The sequence below is a fragment of the Parambassis ranga genome, chromosome 1 (assembly GCF_900634625.1).
Source record: "Parambassis ranga chromosome 1, fParRan2.1, whole genome shotgun sequence".
NCBI classification, from domain to species: domain Eukaryota; kingdom Metazoa; phylum Chordata; class Actinopteri; family Ambassidae; genus Parambassis; species Parambassis ranga.
In genome coordinates this window covers 19,144,226-19,167,564 of record NC_041022.1, presented here as the reverse complement: position 1 = coordinate 19,167,564, position 23,339 = coordinate 19,144,226, and the positions used below count along the sequence as shown (strand labels likewise).

The 23,339-nt window shown below is 42.9% G+C and overlaps 1 protein-coding gene across 1 annotated transcript in view; it reads right to left on the bottom strand.

The window, feature by feature from the left end:
* The window catches only part of myo15ab (myosin XVAb), a 33,460-nt gene extending 20,430 nt beyond the window's left edge, over window positions 1–13,030 (bottom strand). Inside the window, exons 1-18 of the mRNA XM_028432189.1 lie at window positions 10,819–13,030; window positions 10,327–10,518; window positions 10,253–10,269; window positions 7,594–9,834; window positions 7,395–7,514; window positions 6,953–7,270; window positions 6,501–6,698; window positions 6,061–6,302; window positions 5,260–5,653; window positions 4,945–5,027; window positions 4,511–4,574; window positions 4,314–4,423; window positions 3,634–3,708; window positions 3,361–3,457; window positions 3,071–3,174; window positions 2,270–2,333; window positions 1,864–1,977; window positions 24–185 (exon numbers count right to left, since the gene is read on the bottom strand). Of these exons, the coding sequence (XP_028287990.1) occupies window positions 24–185; window positions 1,864–1,977; window positions 2,270–2,333; window positions 3,071–3,174; window positions 3,361–3,457; window positions 3,634–3,708; window positions 4,314–4,423; window positions 4,511–4,574; window positions 4,945–5,027; window positions 5,260–5,653; window positions 6,061–6,302; window positions 6,501–6,698; window positions 6,953–7,270; window positions 7,395–7,514; window positions 7,594–9,834; window positions 10,253–10,269; window positions 10,327–10,518; window positions 10,819–13,030 (6,807 nt within the window). The remainder of the gene's footprint in view (window positions 1–23; window positions 186–1,863; window positions 1,978–2,269; window positions 2,334–3,070; window positions 3,175–3,360; window positions 3,458–3,633; window positions 3,709–4,313; window positions 4,424–4,510; window positions 4,575–4,944; window positions 5,028–5,259; window positions 5,654–6,060; window positions 6,303–6,500; window positions 6,699–6,952; window positions 7,271–7,394; window positions 7,515–7,593; window positions 9,835–10,252; window positions 10,270–10,326; window positions 10,519–10,818) is intronic.
* Between the last annotated feature and the right edge of the window lie 10,309 nt (window positions 13,031–23,339).

Genomic DNA, 23,339 nt, shown 5'->3' with positions numbered 1-23,339 from the left:
ATGTGTGTGTGTGTAAGAGTGACCTGATGTGGCTGGAAGTAGATATTCCCCAGATGGAGGACAGAGGAGAGAACTCTGTAGATGCTATTTTGCTCTTCTGGGGTGAAACACAGGATGTCCATGGCACTCAGCAAACGCCTGAAGTCTTCCCCATCATCCTTCCCCTCTATGGTACAGTCCCCTCCCTGCACACATGACATCAAGTAGTTTAAAGGCCCATCTTGCTTCAGTGTTGTAGAGGGTGTGTCAGTACACCTCCATAATGCTGCTGTAGATAGAAACACTTCCAACCAGGTCTTCAGTCAGCACTGACATGTTTAACTTACAGCTCAGTGTTTCAGTGTAATGAAGCAGAACAGAAATCTAGTAGAGCAAATAAGGTCGGTGTGCAACAACAGATATACAGCTGAGAAATAAGACAAACACAGTTATTAGTTTAACAAACCGTGACTCAGTCGGTGATTAGGAAAAACAGATGTTAAGCATTCTGTCTCACAAGAAATCTGTGGGGTTGCAAGATAATACTTTAAATAAGAGCTGCTGCTATGGTATGATGGGCATGAATGTAACAGATGTTTATGAATAAGTCTCACACTGTCACTTTAACCATGGTAAAAACATTGTCAGAGGCCAACTAAAGGCCGTACCCAAAACAAGACCTGCATGTTAAATGGGGACACATTTTTACATAATACACTCATAAATTATATTAATGTCTAGGCTATGCATGATTAAGGGAGTGACCACTTGGGGTGACAGGTGGGTGACAGATTTTGAGCTGCAGGCTTACGCAGCAGCCCGCCCACCTCCGCTCCACTTCAACTGCTTTGCCCATATTTGGATTAAGCAGGAATTATGCAGACAGAGGCGCTGCTAAGAGATGACAGCCTGAGCTGCCTTTCACACTGAGCTTTAAAGACTTGCCAATCCTTATTTACAGTCTATGGATAAACTCTAATGTCAACATGCTAATGTATGAATGTTTACTTTGTTCACCATGTTTTTTTTAATGCATTAGCATGTTATTATTCGCCAATTAGCACTAACCACAAAGATGCACTGCAGCTTGAGTGGGAATATTAATGATTTTGTCTGTGTTGATCATAAACTGACATTAAGTGACCTGATCATAGCTTACAGATCAACAAAATATAGACATACTGTATATTTATCACTCTGTTGAATATTTCATGCTTATCCTCACACTAAGTACTAAAATATGACAGACCAGCAGACCAACAGACTGAAACTGCTGTCCCACAGAGTCCCGCTGCTACACACAATCAGATCAGTCTGGAAAAAAAAAGTCTGCCTCTGCTTCAACAACTCACAATCTTAAGTCATTCGGTTTATATGACAAAGAGATGCAGCATTGCTTCATTTGAAGGACCTTTAGCTAAACACGCTGTATCCGGGCATCATAATGAGTTTTGCCTTTCGACTATTAATCACATTATAGAGTAGGTGTCACATTCTCAGAATTGAGTGCAGGGACCACTCCTTATCTGTGCTCTGTGTGGCTGGTAATAGAATAACATTACTCATGCTGTGGGGACATAAATCTACAGCATTTACAGCCACATTATGGAGGACATGTTTTTGCTGCAATTCACCATACAGCATAAAAAATAAGTACTGCTAAACACATTTATGAAGGTTTTACTGAGCAAAAGGATGTCTCATGCAGACCTTAATACTAAAGAGATGAAGTAAAGTGAGGTTGTTTTTTTTTAAATAATGGCAAACTGGTTTGGCAAGCAGCAGATACTATTTTTTTTCTTTGGTTTGTTTGGCTAAAATAAGTCTTCAGGAAGTTGATGCATGCCAGTGTAGTGTGTTAGAATGTGGAATTAGTGTGAGCACCTGATTCAGATAATAGTAGGTCTCAGCTTCCTGTAGATACAGTGAGCGCTTCTCATTAGGAGGAAGACCTGCCAACATCTCATAGAAGATGTGGTAGTTCCTCTCCGATTTGGCCTGTGGATAAACAAAACAGACATAAACACAAGGACAAATGAGATGATTTAGATTTAAGAGACATGGCTCATATGGACACATATTTCACATCCATCTACACACTGAGTAGTGATGTATGATAAAAATGAATAGATGTGTAAAGCAGAGCAGAGTTAAATAAAGACATCTTTCAGACCTCCATGCCACCTGCCTCCTCAGTCTCCTCTTTCTCACTATGACTCAGAAGTAAGAGGACTCCACCTGACCTGCTGTGTGAATGCTTGTCTGTGTGTGTGTGTCTTGGATTTTTCACCTGAAAGACAATGCGGGACTTCTCCAACAGGTACTGAGACGTTATGGCACCGCTGATTACACCCCTGGTAATTGGCACACAGGCAGGTACACACACACGCACACACATTAAGACTTAAGCGTTAAGTAACAGGTCATGCATGTGTAATGTCCTTGGATATTGTCTGTCACAGTTCTGACAGAAGATCGCCTAGCCTAACTGTGTTACTGGGACATGTTAGCATATTCTCCGCTGTGCATGTGTGTGTGTGGTGCAGTGTGTTTGTGTGTGTGCAAACAAGAGGTCTCTCCAGACTTAACAACAAACAGCAATGGTGTAGTATTGCTTTTTAGGTCTACGCTGTATAAATGACTTCTGAGACACAGGCAGCTGTGGGTACGTTTTATGTGTGATGATGGCCAGGGGTGATCTAATGGAAAATGTTAGCCCATAATAGTTTATCAATTCAGCCAAATATTCGTATAAGGGGCTGATATTTTGAAACTATCTCTAAATATGACTTTGCAGATGCCACCAGGCCACCAGCAGATCAGCCTAAAAATTAGTCAAATACTGTACAAGAAACATTTATTGAAGGAACCACTTCATGAATCTATTGTAGCCATGGTTGATTTCACAAACATCCAGGCAGTTGGAAAGTCAGGAAGTTTTTCATATGTAATTTAGTATGTGTATATGTAATCTGAATGTGTAATCACAGAAGGGGGAAATTATTGCTTTCTAGATCTGTTAGATTAACAGTTTATGTGTACTTGAATCAGTTGATGTTTATTAGTTCACACACAGTTGTTGTTGACTCACTCGTCCATGAAGATCTGCGTATATTTGCCAAAGCGTGAAGAGTTGTCATTGCGCACTGTTTTGGCATTCCCAAAAGACTCCAACAGGGGTGTGGCCTCTAAAATCTGACCAGTTGCCACAGACACAGACATGTTACTGTGGATACCTTCATGGCAACAATGGCTGTCATAAGAGCAGAATAGGGTAATACTTTACCTCTATCTGAAAGAAAATAAAAGAGAGAAAATAGTTACATGGCTATAAATAAAAAAAAAGCTACTGTGTGTATCTAGAAACATGTATTACAAGACATCTACCTGTTGTGTGACGTTGCGTTTGTGATGTATGGCTGTCAGGTAACGCAGGATCAGTTTCGTGGCTTCAGTCTTTCCTGACCCACTCTCTCCACTAGAATAAAAAAAATCAAAAACCTTGTTTATTTTAAAGAGGATGATGTAAATTGTGGACAGAATCGTTCAAGATTTGACCTTTTGTCTTTTCCACATACATCTAGTTGAAATGAACAACCAATTTAAGGGCTTACTAAAGTAAAAGTACACGTTTGTAACAGCAACATGTCATACCTGATCACAATACACTGGTCCTTTTTGGCATCCATCATGGTGGTATATGAGAGGTTAGCAATGGCAAAAAGATGACTGCAACACAACCAAACATCAATAATGAAAAAAACACATTTTCATGGTCATGGCTATTGTGTCAGTCCTCGTGTACAAGTCAAGTGGCAGTGAAATCCATAACCAAACTCTCCCTTGGCAACCAACCAATAACAGTGTAACAGGAGCCTCTTACTAACACCTGAGAGTGCTGGCATTTACACCTCTGTTTACCACCATACTGTATCACACGGCACAGCTCACAACACATGTAGACAGATGTAATACAACAATACAATCACACACATGCACACACAGCCTCAAAGGATTCAGTTAGAGCGTAGAGAGTTGTACTTATCTAGTCTATTTAGAGCCAGAGAGAGAAAGCACCCAGGGATATAGCATAACTCTACTACAGCTGCACAGTTCTCTAACATTTGGTATTTTAATGAGGCAACATTTTGGTGGCTATGAGAGGTGGGTTTATCCAGTTGTGTCTAACAGTCTAGAGGGGCTATCAAAAAAGCTCTGCCTGCAATGTTACAATATTTTTGGATATATACTTTGAGAAGTCCAACAAGACATTACCTCCCTGTTGAAGGTAAGTTTAGGTCTCACACACACAGATTCACACACTCAGGTCTTACGGAGGGTTGTCACTTAGACCATGGCCTTCGTACTGGAGCACCATGTCTGTGCCGTAAATGTTGAGCAACTTGTATGGGTTCACAGACACGAGGATGCATCCTATGTAGGTCTGAGTGGAAGAAACAGATAGGAAGCGGGTACATAAATAGACACAGCAGGCAGCTATTTAATTTATAATGTTGTACATTAAACATACATATACAAGTTCCTGGTCGAAGCGTTTCTTCAGGTTCATCAGAACTGTGATCTCATTCAGCTCACTGAAAACACAAGAGAAACATCCCCTCACTTACTTTGGCATGATGCAGAATCACTTTTCAAAGGCAATTAACATCTTTCTGATTTTGGCTGTTAAAGTCACGCAAAAATGTGAGTGTTTCCTCTGGGTGTGAAGTGATGATAGTTTGACAACGTTCTATGTGGGTGTTGCATTTTATTTAAATAATGATACTTTTCTTTTTGAACTGGACCTATTTCATTCCAGCCCTGCAGGCATACTCTGACACACACAGCAAGATTTTGCCATGAAATGAACTGTGTTGCTCTATGGCAGAGCAATCAAATCTTTGTAAGAGTGTGACATGAGTGAATGAGCAGTGAGGAGGGTTGTTAATACTGGATTGTGCTTACGGGAGCTGTGTCAAGTCCTCCATTCCCTCCGCCCAGCGTTTAACTCTTTGGCCTGTTGGCGGCATGCTCAGAATAGAGTAGATCTGGACGCACACAAATAATGGCATGTAATTAGTCCAACTCTGTCCAATTACACTGTGAAAGCTCGAGGCATATTTTCAACCGTTGATGCATAGCTGATGTAAAATGCAGAGGCATTTGGATATTCTTGTTTGTGAACTAGAAAGGATTAAACTTGTAGACTGCTCAGATTATCAGATTAAATCTATACCATCCAATTTATCCAGCTATTAGAAATTAGAAAAAGATAGCTACCTTGTCATACCAGCTTTGTCCAGGTACTCTGTCTCTGTCAGGAGTCCAATCTAGAGCCTGAAGCTGTCCATCCACAACTTGTTGTGTTGGTGTATATCCTTCCAACACCCCATCTTCTCTGTACATGGACCATTTGGACAAATTCTGGACTGTCCCATGTGGTAAAATCCTTTCAGCTGCCCAGACATCCTCCCCTCCCTCCCCTCCTCCCCTGGCATTCCTGGCCCAGTGGCCTGAGCGAGGGCCGTATGGAGGAATCACAGCGTAACGATTATCCTCACCATGCAGTCCTGTTGGCACCCTGTATGAGGCATATCGAAGATGCTGGTTTTGGATGGCATCCGACAGGCTGGGGTTGTGAAACCGACGTGTAAGAATAGATTTATCCAGAACCCTGTGGAAGAAGAAATATATATCTTTCATAAAAAAAACACAGCGCAGGGTTGTATTACTGTAATGTTTTGAGGGAAGTAGTCCTGTATTTCAACTGGAGAATAAAAGGATGGAAAAATAGGTAAAGTAGTCTCAGGTATAAAATAAATTCCTGCTTCCTACTAGGCACAGTGAGAAAGGCTTAGCTTTACTAAATATTATCATATTTATGCTCTAAAATAAGAATAAACAGCCATGAAACAAACTACAACCTACTGTTCTGGTCATTATTTCTTTATTTCATTGCTTGTTTACTTTGAATGAATGCTGAGTGTGCAGCATGATTTCTAAACAGGCAAATTCCTGAAACACCTAGGCAACCTTATTATGCAATTTGTCCTAGTTTCTATTTCCAGTGTGGCTTCCTACCTTAAATTGACATCGCGGAATTCCTCATTCTGCAGTGCAGACGCAAGGTTGGGAGGGATGGGTTTGGGCACACCTGATAGTACAGAGTTGTCTGACAGATGATAAAGACCTGCAGAACGAAGAGCCTGGTTTTGCCTGAGGGCAGCTGAAAGGTTTGGAGTGGAGGGTTTCTGGCCAGGGATAACCAGGGAACCATCAGGAAGCCTGTATGATGCAGTACGGAGGTTCTCATTCAGAAGAGCCTGCAGAGTGCAGAGAAGAGTCATTTAAAGGGTATACAAGGCAGCTTTAATTGTGCAAATTATTATTGTACTTTTTGATAATGTGCTTGCCTGTAACATTAAACTTTAGACAAACAAAATATACCAAATAAGACACATTGTAGCAGTAAAAGTTGAAGCACTTAAGTTAAATAATAGTATATTTTAAAAAGTGCATACTTTAGACAGGTCTGGGCCAACTGGTTGGTGTGGGTCAATGATGATGGTTCCATCAGGCAAGGTGTAGGACGCACCCTTCAAATACGGATTCTGCAGGGCGGCTGCCAAGGTGGGACTCTTTGGTTTCCGCGGGTCAATTATAATTGTTCCATCTGGAAGGGTGTATGAAGCTCCTTTCAAGGCTGGGTTACTGAGAGCCTGGAAATTAAAAACAGCTGGCTTCAGTTAAAGCAACCTTGAGGCGTTACCAAGAGATATTTAATTAGTCTTTAGTGAATTAAAGCAGGAGCCTACACTATTAATAATTATTAACATAACTACAGTTACATCAATGTGGAAAGGATTTCTCAAATTTCTACACTTGTGTACTTGCACACAGGTCCAATTATACCGGAGAGAGTAAGTAAATATAGGGGAAACATAAAAAATACAGTTTCAAATTCATGACTAACCTTAGCAAGGTTTGGTGATATGGGTGTATTGGGGTCTCTAACACCTTCTGGTAATGTGAAGGAGGCATTCCGAAGTGCACTGTTTTGAAGGGCGTTGGACAGGTTGGGAGAGACAGGCTTCCTTGGATCAATGATGATTGTGCCATCTGGCAAAGTGTATGATGCACTTCTTAGGTATGGGTTCTGCAGTGCTGCTGTAAGGTTTGGAGACTTTTGTTTCTTTGGATCGATCACAATGGTTCCATCAGGGAGAGAGTAAGAGGCTTCACGCAGAGCTGGGTTGCTTAAGGCCTTTGCCAAGTTTGGAGAAATTGGTTGCTGAATGAGCAGAGATAGCAAAATGAAAAAAAAATCATTCAGTTAAAAAAAACATATTTAACAATGTTCATAGGAGAGAGAAGAAAGTAATACAGAAATTGTAGGACTATAAGTCATAGATTACTTGCTGTCTAGGGTCTATAATTGTGCCATCAGGAAGAGTGTATGAAGCAGTCCGAAGATCCTGGTTTTGTAGAGCTCTGGAAAGGTTAGGAGACATTGGCTTCTGAGGGATGCGAGGGTCCTGTGTAGGTTGAGAATACAATAGTTATTGTTGAAAATGCTGAGAATTTTTAGGTTGACATAATTCTTTTTATACCTACCCTTATAACTGATCCATCCGGCAAGGTGTATGATGCCCCACGGAGCTGTTGGTTTTGCAATGCATGGCCAAGTGATGGGGAGGTACGTGGATCTGCATATGGTGACACCAATGTTCCATCAGGCAGCCGATACGATGCCTGCATCAACTGTGGGTTTTGAAGGGCACTTCCTAACATAGGTGAAGTAGGTGGTGGGGGTCCATATGGGGACCGTCTAAATTGCACAGGTGACTGAAAAGATGCTTGGCGAAGGTTTGGGTTCTGCTGAAGAGCACTGTGGAGCTGAGGCCCAGTGGGTGCATAAGGGTTGCGACGTTGCATCATTGGAGATCTTAAAGTTGAAACATTGCGCAAATCTGCACGGTTCTGCAGTGCATCATGGAGCAGTGGTGCTGGACCAGGCTCAGATATGTAGTCATATGGAGTAACAATGGTTGGTCCATATGGTGACTGTAATTGTGGGGTCTGATAAGAAGCCACACCTCTTAGTGCCTGACTATGTCTCATAGCTCCAGAGAGCATCGGAGATGAAGGTGCTGATGGGGCATATGGGGACTGAGGTCTCTGCAGTGGAGACACATAGGATGCCTCTCTTAATGCTTGGTTTTGTAGAGCTCCAGAGAGCACTGGAGAAGAAGGGGGCAAAGGCTGTTCATAAGGTGACATCGGCTGTTGTAAAGGAGAAACAAAGGACGCACCTCTTAGAGCTTGATTCTGCAGAGCACCAGATAGCATAGGGGATGAAGGTGCCATCGGTTGCTCATACGGTGAAACTGGTCTTTGCAGTGGGGCGACATAGGATGCATCCCGAACTGCCTGGTTTTGCATTGCACCAGACAGCGTGGGGGATGAGGGAATATAAGAGCCCACTACTCCAGGAACCTTACCATCCATGCCTACCATGTGGGGTACTGGCCCCATGGACGAAGAGAAAGAAGCCTGTCGGATAGCCTGGTTGTGCAAAGCACTAGATAAAATGGGAGAAGGGGGGGCAACCAACTGGTGTGACTGCTCAATGTAAGGATCTGCATAGGGGCCAGACACATATGTTTCTGGTCCATAAATGGGTGAATGGACAGCACGAGGAGGCAGAAGGGGAGAGGACTGACGAGAAAGTCGAGGAGAAAGATGTGGTGATGCAAGTGGCATTTGTTTAAGGGAAAGCTGTGGAGAGTGGGGTGGCATCCTTCTAATAGACTGTTGGGCCATGAGGGGACGTCCTCGAGCTATAGGACGAGGAGGAAGACGGCCAGATTCTCTTCTACCAAGGGGAACACGGTGGACCATGTGGGGGGAGTGGAAAGGAGAGGAATGCAAGGAGTCCACTGTGAGAACAGACGATCTATTGCTTCCTACAGAGGAGGGACGGAATGGACGAACGTTTTGGGTAGGTGGGGGCACTGGACGCCCTCGTAGACCCATAGGGGAGGGTCTGACAGTACCTAATGGAACATTTCCCCCCATCCTAGGCCTGGCCAATGGTGTAGGATCCCTATGCAGCCGTGTTGAGCGCCGAGAAAGTGTAGGAGACGATGGAGCAGGTCTAGGCCCTACAGGAGATAAACTGCGTCGAGATAGGGAAGGAGATGGAGATGGTCTTCTACTAAGCTGTGGAGAGAGAGGGGGAGATACGCGACCAGGAGCAAGGGGAGAAGGCGATGGTGAGCCACGCATCTGTCTCCCTCCAAATGGGCTGCGGGCAGGACCGGGTGATGGTGGTGGACTTTGCCTCCTCATGGAAGCCCGGGGTGATGAAGGTGGAGAACGTTGTCTCATTGAGGCTCTCGGTGAAGATGGTGGACTACGCCGCCTCATGGAGGCACGAGGAGAGTGAGGAGGTGAGGGTCCTCGACCCACAGGAGACGGTGATCTTTGAGGCTGCATTCTACGCCGTGCTAGTGGGGAGGCCATAGGGGAGGAAGGAGGTGAGACCCGTCTAGACATAACAGAGGGGGGCCTTTGGGGAGTAGCAAACCCACCCCTCATGGATGGTTGTGGGGAGGGGCTGCGTCTTTGTGCAAGCATGGGAGAGGGTATGGGGGAGGCCATTGCAGGATGGCGTTGCATCTGTGGGGAGGGCATGATGACAGAGCGCCGGGATGGAGTTGGAGATGGTTGCATGCGCCGCGCAGGAAGGGGGGACATGCCTGCTTGTTTAATAATCATAGCTGTGGGAGTAGGGATTGATGGAGGGCCATAACCCTGCTGCTGAGACATCATCATCGGGTCCATCATCTGCTGCTGAAAATGTAAAAAAAATATATGAGCAGTGAATGAAATATAAACAAAGCTTGAAAGCAAATGAATGCTGTTACCTATTGGTGAAAAGGCTGTAGGAGTTATTAAAAATAGCAAAAATGATCATGTTAATTGTATTATATAGTTTTATCAACTTCAGTATAATTGTATATTCGATCTCACTGCAAAACCATTTTTCTCTGTTGCTAAAGATGTGTTTCCCTCTTAGCAAGAATTAAGTAAAACAAAGAATTATAAACTGTGTAATTAACGTTGTTTGCTCAGAGATGAGCTCTTAAATAAAGTCAAATTTTTCTCACATATTTAATTGTTCATATTTTATTTTGGTTGTCAGGTCCCCTCTACAGTGAACCACCATGGTGAGTGTTACTATACAGAATCAATGATGCAGTTAGAATACCTGTGCTGAAATCAGTTGTGGAGACATCATTGGCTGCTGTGGCAACATCATTTGCTGGGACAACATCTGCTCATGTGGTGAGATCATTTGTTGTGCCATCATCTGCTCTTGTGGAGAAATCATTGATTGTGACATCATCTGTTGCTGAGGTGACATAATTTGCTGGGGCATCATCTGTTGCTGAGGTGACATTATTTGCTGGGGCATCATCTGCTCTTGTGGCAACATCATTTGCTGTGTCATCATCTGTTCTTGTGGAGAAAGCATTGGTTGTGACATCAGCTGCTGCTGTGGTGACATCACCGGCGCAGGTATCATCTGTGGGGACATACTCTGTTCTTGTTGCAGCATCATCTGTTGTTGTGGCAACATCATTTGTTGCTGAGGAGACATAGTTTGAGGAGGCATCATCATTTGGTCTTGCGGTGACATCATCATTTGTTGCTGGGGAGACATAGTTTGAGGAGGCATCAACATTTGTTCTTGGGATGACATCATCATTTGTTGCTGGGGAGACATAGTTTGAGGAGGCATCATCATTTGTTCTTGGGGTGACATCATCATTTGTTGCTGTGGTGACATCATCATTTGATTTTGGGGAAAGATCATCATTTGTTGTTGGGGTGTCATTGCCATTTGCTGTTGCGGTAACATCATGTCCTGACTGGGTGCAAGGGAAAACTGGTCTTCATACTGGATTTCTGACATATTTTCAAATTCTGGATCGGGTGGCAAAGTAGGTGGAGGGGGCAAGGGAACATCTAGGCGCTCTTTTCCAAAGAGACGCACTTGAGGCCTAGGAACTCTGAATGTCAAGTCTCCTTCCTGAATTCCACCAGTATCATCTCTATATTGATCTAACTGGCCTGCATATTGGTCTCCATACAGACCCTGTACTTGACCCATTCCCTGCCCTCCAAGCCCAAAGGCCTGTTGGCTTCCTTGTGGGAATCCCATGGTCTGCTGGGAACTGAAGTCTTGGTAAGGCATGCCAGTATCACTGTAGCTAAGCTGATAGTCTGGTAAAACCCCCCCTTGCATTCCAATAGTTGCTGCATATGGGCTCTCATAATAACCTGCCTGTCCATTGTCATAGTAACCCATTTGTCCATTGCCATAGTAAACTTCTTGACCAGTTTCATCATAAACACCCTGCGCATGAGGGTCAAGGAATCCATCCACCTCTCCTCCATACATATGGTCCTCACCCATTAATGCATAGTAGTCCAGACCCTCATCATTATACATTGCCTGTTGTTGCTGGTAACCATAGTAATCCACTTCCTGGTCGTTGTAATAACCCTGGGGAGAAGTATAAGGGTTGTAGTAATCACCCATGCCCTCATCATAAAGGCCGCCCTCATAATATTCGGCATTTGGATCATAGAGCCCTTCCTCCTCATAGTAGCCCATATCTTGATAGTCTGCTCCCCCAGCCCCACTGTCATAGTAACCTAACTGACCCTGATTTCCATATGCTGCAGCTGCTTCATCAACATAACCACCATAACCATCATCATAACCTCCATACCCTTTCTGATGGAATGAATGTTGCGGGTCGTATCCATACATTTCCTCCCCGTGCTCATAAGCATTGTTGTGGTAACCATGCAGATTACGCCTGGAGCTGGCTTGTCGACTGTGTTCCCTATGCCCACCCCAACCATGATGTCCAGAACCTCCTCGCATTTTAGTGGACAGAAATCGTTTGGTCAGCCAGTTAGTCGCAGCTGCAACCCTACCTAGTACCGTGCTTCTGTTCTTGAAGCCATCTGCAGTGCCATCGCCTTCCTTTTTTTTAAATAAGCCTTTAAAGAAGCCCCCCTTGTTCTCTGGTTCTTTCCCTCCTCCTAGGCGAAGCAACATATAGGTTGGCTTTTTCCCATTGTTTGCTGCAGCTGCTTTCTCTTTGGCCTCTTTCTCTTTTTTCTTCTTTTTGCTGGCCTTAAACCTCATCATGAATCGAGAGGTGTTCTTTAGGATGGACTTACGGCGTTTCTTCTTAGCAAGACGGTTCTTTCTCTTCCCTAAACCCAGGAACAAACGTGATGTACTTTTCAACTTCTTCCTGCTGTTTCTGCGCCTCTTGAAACCAGAAAACTTCATGAACATCCTGGACATGTTCTTCAGACCTTTCTTTGGGATTTCCTTTATTGGAACTGGTGGAGTATCCTCTTTCTTTTTGCCCTTTTTCTTCTTTGCATCAGCATCAGACTTTCCTCCTTTTTGGTGGCGGTCATCTTTAGATTTTGTTTTGGATTTGCCACGATCATCTTCATCCTCATCCTCTTCTTCTTCATCTTCATCCTCTGAGTCATCTTCCTCTGAGTCATCCCCTCGCCTAGACTTTCCCCCTTTCTTTCCTTTAGCCCCCTTGCCCTTCCCTCTTCTGTCATCCTCCGAGTCTTCCTCATCATCCTCTTCATCACTTAACTCTTCATCCTCTTCCTCATCACTCAAGAGCTCCTCTTCATCCTCCTCAGACTCCACTTTCTTGCCTTTACCTTTATCTTTTCCTTTCTTTCCATCATCTTTCCCCTTGGGTGCATTTTTCTTATCATCTTTTCCTCCTTTCTTATCATCTTTTCCTCCTTTCTTATCATCTTTTCCCCCTTTCTTATCATCTTTCCCCCCTTTCTTATCATCTTTGCTGGCTTTCTTATCATCTTTTCCTCCCTTTTTGTCATCCTTCCCTTTCTTTTCCTCTTCTTTCTTTTTCTCTGGTTCAGGTTTTCCACCCTTCTTTGCGTCCTTTTTGGGATCTTTCTTGCCAGGCATTATGATAAGTGGCTAGGAGCACACCATGCCCTCTTTACGAGATGTGATGCAGTTAACCTTTAAGCACACAAACACAGAAATATTAATTGTATGGGATTCAAAAGGCAAAACTGTATTTTAAGTTAACCTTGTGTTAAAAACTGACCTTTCAAAGATTTGTTTTAGATTTGTCTGTTTGACTTTGTGCCAGCACTATAGGCAGGTTCAGTATCTGTGTGAGGACAGGTCCACCTGGCCAAAGCAGTTCCACACTGCCCAAATCTGGTCCCCATGAAGGCTTCTGTATAGATATATAAACAGCAAAACGTCAGCAAAGCTTTGTCACACACACATAAATCAATACATAGCACATAGGTGTTAATGTCTATGTCTGCTACAATGAAGAACAGTGCTAGAAATGCCCATCCAACAAGGTACAGATCACTGAAACACATTCAAGCTCAACAGCCTGCTCAGAGTTAGCGATCTAAATTTATCTCACATTGTCTGCACATATTTGTCTCCAACTTCATCCAGCAATCATGAATCTGAGAAAGAGATGTACAGCTGCTATCAAAAGACTGCAGAATTCTTCCACCACCGGCCTGGTAAGTCATGGTGTATTGAAGAACAATGAACCATCTTCAGGAAACTCAAGCCCTGCTGACACTGATCTACCCTTAAGCTATATTCAGCACAACTACAGGCTTTAGGTTAATGGGTGTAATAAACTCTACACACCGTCTATAAAGCTACTAACAGTATTTAAGCCCAGAATATGTGACACTACGATTAAACCTGAACTCCCTGCAAACTCCCACAAAACAATAGCGATGTTGGTTTAACTAATTTCCACACAGTATGCTCCCCTGTGGCAATTGTTTGTGTAAAAGTGGATGCAAGTTAAAAACACAATTAATATGCAGCTGAAGCTCTACCCCCTCTATGGTCCAGCCTTTTTCTTGCAGATTTGTAGTTAAAGCCAAATTCTTGTGGCAGATTCATTCAGCCGTCCATCATAGTCACCTCCTCTTCAATGACAGACAAAATAAGAAATGAGGTAGTCGTAGCTATAAGCCTTCTTCAAGTTTGTTGTCTCCTGAAAGTCTCCTCTTCTTTTCAGTTAAAAGAAAAAAAACACAAAAAAACACTCTGAGGCCAACGTCTTTAGGTCACTCTGAGCCTCTTCCTCTGACCTACTCTGTCCTCTGTTGCTCACTACAACACGTTCCTTCACTCAACACGACACTGCCCTCCTCAGAGTGTATGACAGCAAGTGTGTGTGTGTGTGTCTATAGAAGGAGAAAGAGAGAAGGGCAGATGAGCTGCCTGTTTGTGTGTGTGTGTGTGTGTTTGCATTAGTGTATTTGTGTGTATGCGTGTGTTTGAAGAGTTACTTGTGGTTGCAGAAGGAGTCTTAATTTGTCATCTGGCTCTACAGGTGAAACTCGAGATCTCTGGGCGGCTGAGGGGGCGGGGCATAAATAATACAAAAGGTGGAGAGAGAGAAACAGAGAGAGAGGGAAAGAGATAGAGACAACCATGGGATGCATAAAATAAGCCTGATTGGCAGTAAGATGCCATGAATTTCACAAGTGTCCACTTATTAACATCCTCAAATGTTGATATGTGTGTAAAAGATGTCTGACGGAAACACATTCATGCTACTATATAACAATTTAAATCTACACTCCCTTTTTCGATGTCAGAATAACAAATAGTGTGTGGTGCCTACATATGAGTAAACATCAATGATGCGCCACAAATTTTATCTTTAAACAGCCTCTAAAAGAGCAGTGCAGGCACCACCAACCTACTTCCACATACGTAAGAGGAGGAAAAAGAGCAGAGGCAGGAGAAACACCCACTTGTTACAGATATGACGTCTTCCCTCAAGGTATCAATGACAGAGGAATGACTCTCATACACACACACAGAGCCAGTGAAGGATCAGTAACAGGGCCGTGATTATTAGTGCCATCAACCAAATTATTCCTCTTCCAGAAGGAAGGAGTCGGATTGCCGGATCTGTCCTATTGCAGGGTAGAGGTGTTGGGTTGCCAGATCAGGATCTTTTAGTCTTTGTATGTAAGTCTATCTGATCATTACTAAGCAGCAAAGAGCACATGAAGCACATGTGTGCACGGTTTATTCAGAAAAATGCCTTTGATTAGGTGCACGTGTGCATTAAAAAGACAGAGAGTGTGATGAAAGGGGATTTTTTTCCCTGTGTTTCCCACGGTTTGTCTGAAACCGTACATCTGCCTTTGATGGAAAATGAAAAGACCCTATCAAACGTGTGAATAGCTCTGAGTTGCAGCCAGTCTCCTTCTTCCCAAAGCAATCGCTGCTGGCAGGTGGTCCTCCATCTTTTGATAGAATTTGTAGAGAAGAGACAACATAGAGAAACTGGGATACATGCCCAGGAGAAAAAAGCAGACGTATGACAGAGGTGGACTTGATGAGGCTCATCAAAAGCATTCAGCTCCTGAGGGGAAGCAGCAGACCATCTTTGTCACATTACACACTCTAACAAACAACACACACACAAACACACACACACACACACACTGTAATCTGCTGCTATCTAGTGGAGCAGCATTACACCTGCAGCACTCCAAATAGTTTGGAATTTGTTGGATGAGGAAAGTTGGCCTGCAGCTAAAAGTCTGCACAGCATACAGCAATTACCTAATCATTTTACAGTTATGATCTAATATAGTCTTGTAATAAGAAGGAGGGAGACACATTAGGCTGTGACACTGCAGGGGAAACATTTATCTTGCATGAAAATAAGAAAATAAGCAGACTGACCAAAGTCAAAGCGTGCAGGGGATAAGGACAGCCCGTGGGCTAAAAGGCAGGGAGAAGGAGTGGATCCATGCTCCACGCACCATACCTTTCCTTCGGGACACCTCTGCAAATCCTCACGTTACTGGAGCTCCGTAGTCACGTTTCTCCATCCTCTAACGGGTCAGAAAGGGTGAATATATAAAGAGGGGAAAAGATGAAACAAAACCCCTTTTACATATTCTTAATCTTAATCACTCACACAGCTCCACGCTTCTGCTGCTCTTCTGGCTGGGCTCAAAGCAGCAGGGGTCGGTCTGTGGGGAGGAAAAGTGTGCCACCGGGAACGGAGGATGAATATTTAACGACCGCTATTCTTCGGCGGCCGGCCGGGGGCTTGAGTTCCACACACTCCGGTGAGAACTGATGAGCTCCGCGGGTGGGCAGAGCCGGTCATACACGCTGATGCACACTTAATAAAAAGTAACAGTAATTAAATTAATGTGTGTTTGTGATTGATGTAGCCTAGCTTAGATTACACACTAGCTTAAATGCACGTAGCATTATTTGTTCTTTTAAAAAGTGTTTTCTCTGCAGTACCTCTGTCTGTTTATGACGTGTGTTGGTCCAGGTTTAATACTTTAAGCACATCTTCTATCCAGACTGGTGGGAAAGTGTGTCAAGAGATGGCTCAGGGGGTAAATGGAGCGTAACAGATGAAGGTGAGAGTCACACCAAGCAAAAAGTAGCCTACCAGTACCGTCTCCACATGAGCAATCCTTCTGCTGCCCGCCAGATGGACCCGCCTGACAACAAACAAACTGCGGAGGGACGCAAGCTGCTGCTGCTGCTGCTGCTGCATCTCCACTGGATTCACTCCACAACCCAGACGACCTTGCCGTCTCCCCCACATGACCGGCTGGAACGCCCGGATCAAAACATCAAGGTTTTGGCTTTGATTTTGAAACCTGCTGGGTCGAGCCACGTTGCAAGACCTCGCTATACTCTTCAAAAAAATAAGCCCTTGGCTACGTAGGAGCTATTTTTAGCACCAAAACAGAGACTTACAGACTTCAACCTGTAGGAACATCTGTGTGGCTTTTGTTTTGACATGTTTCAACATAAAAGCCTACTGTCATCCTGCAGATTTGCAGAGTGTAGCTGTCCAGGTCTGAAACCCAGGAAACTGCTGCATGCTTAATATTGATGATCATATAGATTTAAGACCATGATCAAACAGTCTCTGAGACCAAAACTGGAGACTTTTGTAAACATTCATTCTGTGTAAATATTGATATGTTGACATAATGTTCTGTTATGATTGCATTGTGGATTCTCCCCTATCCCACATATACGCTCATGTCCTGGCTTTGAGCTACATGGCCACCTGCTGTGATCTGACAGAAGAATACTGTATGTAAACCTGTCATTTATCTTTCTGAGACTCTGTGGACACACAGGGCTTACCGGTAGTTACGACACAGAGAGACCCTGCTGCATAGAAAACACAGCATATCCTGATTTGATTCAATTTAAGGTCCAAAATCTGAATAATAGTGTTCATGAACATACACTTTAGCCACACGCTGTTAGAGAAAGTCGGTGGGTCCAGCTTCTATAAGGGGATCAGAGCAGTTATCAGATAAATAGCAGGAAAGAAAAAAGACACACAAAACTTGTCCAAAAAAATTCCTCTATTTGCTTTTTCTTGAGTGGAAAAAAACACCTAATTGGGGAAAGGTTAATCTGTCATGTAACTTGTGAGGAGGTTTCACTTCATTTAATAATAAAAAGAAAAACCCCTGGGGTCCCTTTATGTTAGATTAATAATAAGAGGGTACATGTCCCCTCTTTCTGCGGCGCTGTTGCGATTTTAGAGAGCTACAGGGTACCAACACCTTCGGCTATCAGTGCTCTTTTATTCTCTCAGGATGAAAACATTGGGTGAATTATTGAGTTGTTTTGAAGCCAACCAGTAGTTGCTGCTAGAAATTGTGGCCCACTGACAACACATTGCTTAGGGCCCTGAAACAGTAAATATCCATAACACCTGACATGCTCCACAGCTCCTCCAGAGTTATCAATCAAGGAAAGTAATAGTGTCACCCTACAGGTACAAGCTGCTGTTTAGATAACATATAGAGCAAAAACCTGTCACCAGAAGTTGATGATGTTTCAACTGGAAAAACGTTGCAACAGGTGCAACAGGTGTCAAGGGGAAAAAAACATTAGCGCAAAGACAGTAAACACATGAACTAACACTTCTTATGTCACTGATGCACCACAAAAATGCAAATCCAAGTGAAAACATACAATCTCGTGCTACCACGCCCTGCTGTTTAGACAGCAGGCAACAGATCAGTGAGCAGATCACCAGCATTAGTTTTCCTCCTGAAGGAGTCAGTTAAGTCTCCAGCTGGAACAGCTGCTCCGAGACGCCCAGTCTCTGCAGCAGGTCAGAGGGTGACTGTTGAAAGCTCCCAGTGGGACATAGGGCGTGCACGTGTGAGTGTTTGTGTGTAAGAGAGCAGGAAACAGAGAAAAGTTTCACAGAGGGAGAGAAATGCAGTGTGGGAAAGAGAGAAGCAGCAGGGTACATACGTTCACATCCACCTAATAGAGGCTCCACCTGGATAGGCTGGATACCGGAGGATAACACGACTGCTGGAGTAGCGAGAGCCCTGCTGTGTGTCCATCAGTTTCAAATAATCCCTGCTGCTGCTGCTGAAGTGTCCTTGAGTCATGTTGAACCCCTTCCTGTTCAGAGACACACATAACTGCTGTTGCACTCCAAACCAGTGAATTTGTTCCTGCCACTCTCAAAAATGAGGCTTTTGTACATCCGTCTTTTATCCACGAGCCAGATTACCCCAAATAAACATGAATCACACCTGCAAAATCTGCTGTGTCTAATCTTGAAGTGAAGAAGAATCTACATTTTTGGATATTAGATAAAATTCCAATAGAAAGTGTTATTTAGGGACTATGAATTACTGAAACCTTACAGCTGAGAGATGTTAAGTCCTTGTATCACGGAAGATCACACAGATTACTTGTGATTAAAGTCAGAGCTCTGTTTTTAAAATTCAATTTTCATGAAAAACGTCAGGCCTAGTCTAGCTACACTCATCTGTTGATGTAGTTTTTTCACCATATGGGGCTGTACCATTGTTGCCACACCCTCTTGGAAACAGGTGAGTAAAAAAAAAGTACATACATACATCTTCTAAATACAAGTTAAGTCAACATCTAAGCCACACATTTACAACCAAACATAAACAAATCTCAATAACTTACAATAAATAACGCTCTAATAACTCGCCATTTTTAACCAACCCACTCTTCCCTCACACCTGGCCCGTTCCAGGAAGTTCAGCGATGACGTCAGTTCGTTATGTCCAAACTTACACCTTCACTCTGTACTAAGTTTATGGCGGAGTTCGTTGTTGGGGTCTATATAATGAGCTCGTCTGAAATATATATATATATATATATATATATATATATATATATATATATATATATATATATATATATTTATATATATATATACATCGTTTCTATCTCATAATTAAGAATTCATGACGGTACATAGCATATTGCTAACTTGCTAACGTGGTGAGCATCGCTTGAACACGTCTTTTCACGATGCATTGCGGGATAAGACGCGTGCACTAGGTTCTTACTACACTTGAACAGCACTAAATGGCGAGCTCAGTATATAGGGCACTGTATGCCCATGTGTCAGTCTGTGTTTAAATACAGGAAGTAACTGGGCCCTTTCTACTCAAGTGCCTTGGACACAAGTTGGTAAGTAACATTAACCTCTAAAGCTCAGGAGTAAAGTTATAAACAATGACTAAACTTAATTCTTAGAAAAGTCATCCAGAAAGCAGACAAAGCCACGGTAGTGTGTGTGTACTATTGATAACTGTTAAAGTTGCATGATTATGTACGTAACTAATCAAAACTGAACAATGACATTATGTGGGTGAGCATAAATGAGGGACCGGTATGTCTGGAGTGTGGTGGCCCAATACTGATAGTACAGTGTTATTTGCATAGTTTGCTCAGTTATATAAATAAAATAGTAATATTTACAAAGGACAGAAGGCGTGCTTTCACTCACTCTGTCACAAGTGCATAAAAAATAAGACTTATTTTGCAATTCTGCCGAATGCTATTTACCGACAATGTCTCTGCTTTACGTCTTATCACTGGCCATCATTACAAATGGCACCCCTCTCATTGTTTCTACATTATTCTCCCTCGGTATCTTTTTATTTTGTATGCAGTATTACCACCAAACCTTCATACATACAGAATAATGAAAGACTGTCAGCAGGTGCATCCAGATGGCCAGCTGTTACAAAGAATATTTGGAGGAAAAAATCTGTCAAACTTTATAGATCTTTTATTTCAAAGCAGTGGCTCATTAAAATGCTGTAGGCTCTGGGGAATAAATGAATAAGTCATTTTGTCTTGACATTGAGCTTCAGGAACCTGCAGTATAATAGGAGCAGAGGATACTGATAATGGGGGGGGGGGTTCATATTTTATTTGTGCAACAATATAGCTTTGAAATATTGTCATTGATCAACGGTATTTGTGGTTTTAGAAATGTACGCTCCTTTATAAGAATCTGCTTATCCATCTTTAATTATGCCAAATCTGCTAGAAAGGATAATTCTTTAAAAGGTTATGATGCAGCTTCCGCATGTCCCCTGGGTGTTTTGAAAACATAACAATGTCAGCCTTCCGCTAAGTGTAACTTCAGATTTCCTCTCCTCTCGGGTAAACGAGAGCAAAGGGGCAACAGAGATGAAATTATTATGTTGTTTCCTGCACAGCAGGTGATTATTTGATCATCGGGAACCACTTGGTTATGAGATCATGCTTTCATGTTGCGATGGTACTGTGGAACAGAGATAACACCTGTTTTGGCGCTCGGAAGCACAGAAATGGGACTTATATGAAGGCTGATGCATCTAGTAAGCCTATTATATGAAGCCAAATTACAATTTCATACCTTTTTAAATAGTGAAAAGTGGGCAGTCCACACACAGTTGATATTTTCTTATTTAGACACAGAGCATGAGACAAGCGGTGGAGAGGACACCTGGCAGACTTGGTGCTTTGACTAATTGCGGCACAATTTGAGACATTCATTCAAATTATACATAATCTGTGGAAGATGTAGAGCTGTAATTTATCAGATTGTTCTCTCTTGCACTCTGCATGCTGATGCTTTGTGAGCAGGCAGGTTCCACAAATTTAGATTCAGACGGGCTGACTTCAGCAGACCTGCTGTAACCCTGCACTTTACCATTCATGGAAACCATTACAGTATTGTCTATAAAACTGCATCATCTAAATAGAATTTTTAAAACTGCTAACAGGTGGTGGTTTTTAATATAAATTTACTCATATGTCTCTGTGTATTGTTCTGATAAAAAAACAAACATTCAAACCATATTTTGTTTTATAGTGTCATGCATGTTATGTTGGACTAAATAATTTACCAGTCAAAAGATATTGCTGTCTGTAGACAGTATATGACAGCTAAAGGTTAAATAAAGATTGAAAATCAATTCCCAGGAGGGAACTGGGGGAGATGCAGGCTGCAGAGATAGATGTCGGCTTACATGCTTAGCTACATAGCTTATCTGTCACCACAACCTGTACTCAGATACGCTGCGAATGGATAGATGGATGGATGAAAATCAATATGCCAGTACATTCTTACAGTGCTCTAGCCATTGTTGGCAGAGTTTCCATGCTCTCTGCCCCTACATTTTGGTCTCTCAAATTTTAGGTTAGTACTGTATCAGGAGTGAGACCCAGAGGCAGAATCAGCAGGTAGGAGCAAAAGAAAAAAGATTTTACATGGGAAAAGCAGGATATAGGTTGGAAACAGGTAGGCAGTCAGCAGAGGCAAACAAGACCGGAAGGGACCAGGCAGGCAGCCAAAAGTCCAAAAACAAGCTGGGTTCAAAGTTACTGGTGCAGGCAGGCAGGCAGCAAGAAATTAGACTGAAACAGACTCTCTGCAAAATGAAGAGAGTAAATCAGGCAAGTGTATGTACTGTGATGGATGATCAGGTGACCAAGCAAGGTGGGAATGTACTGATGTCAGGCGATGAATAAAAATGATTATTAACATGATGTTTGAAGCAAGGCGTCTGGACTTGTAGAGTTTTCTTGAAGACGTTTCGCTGCTCATCCAAGCAGCTTCATCACTTCTAACTGTTTGGTGGGGAAACATAGTTTATATGTGGTTGCAGACCTCAGTGGGTGGGTCTGGCTAAAACTTAAAAACAATGGCACTAAATGTTTCCATAATTACCTGTGATGTTCTGGCTGACTGGGCCAGGTGTGTCTAACGACTGGCTAATGACTATGAAACTGCCGGAGGGGGACTGGTTGACAGCCCGTAGTTGTTGCTGTGAGTATGTGCAAACTTCCTGGGAATGGATGGAATCACTGCATGGCTTCCTTGACTCCTCTTTCAAACCACTTTTCCTCTCTGAGAAGCATCTCTCTCTGAGAGAGGAAAAGTGGTTTGAGAGAAGAGTCAAGGAAGCCATCTATGTTAAGCTGGAAAAACCTTCCCTTAACAGAGGTGGTGGCCTCAGACATCATCTTTCTACCACATACAATGCAATTCCATCCATTCCCAGGAAGTTTGCACATACTCACAGTAAGAACAAAGGGCTGTCAACCAGTCCCCCTCCGGCAGTTTCATAGTTGTTAGACACACCTGGCACAGTCAGCCAGATCATCACAGGTAATTATGGAAACATTTAGTGCCATTGTTTTTAAGTTTTACCCAGACCCAGACCATGTTTCCCCACCAAACAGTATGAACTGATGAAGCTGCTTGTATGAGCCTTGCTTCAATCTTCTCTACGTATGATGACCTGGATGACTGAGAATCTTCATCAACAAACATGATGTTTATTTATTATTATTGTGGTTTGTATTGCCCAGAAAATAATTTAATTTTAGAGCCTCAAAAGTGGGATGAGACCCACAAGTAAACTCAGCAGGTAGGAGTAGTAGGACAAAAATAGGCTTTACTCGTCAGAATATAGGTCAGCAACAGGTTGGTACTCATCAGAAGCAAATAAGGCCAGAAGGGATGAGGCAGTCAGCCAGTCCTAAAACTATTGCTGGGTTAGGAGCAGGCAACTTCAGGAGATGCTGCTACAGTCTTTTCACTACAAATGTTTTGAGTTGCCAACTGAAAAAAGCATACGGTAAGTGAAAAAAAATGTATTAATTTTATTGTATTGCATCAGGCATTATCCAGTACCAAAGCAGTGCAACCAGCTGACTTTGATGATATGCAGGCATCGTATCTGACACTTGTGCAGACAATAGCATCAACCAAAGTGTCTGATTTAGTGGGCATAGACCCTGTTAAGGGTCTAGTTTTACCATTAGCTGTACAAAAAAATCCTTATGGTGGAATGTGGACAATGGCTGTTGTTGAAAGGTGATACTGAAGCTGAGGAAGTGATGTGGAGTAGGACTACTG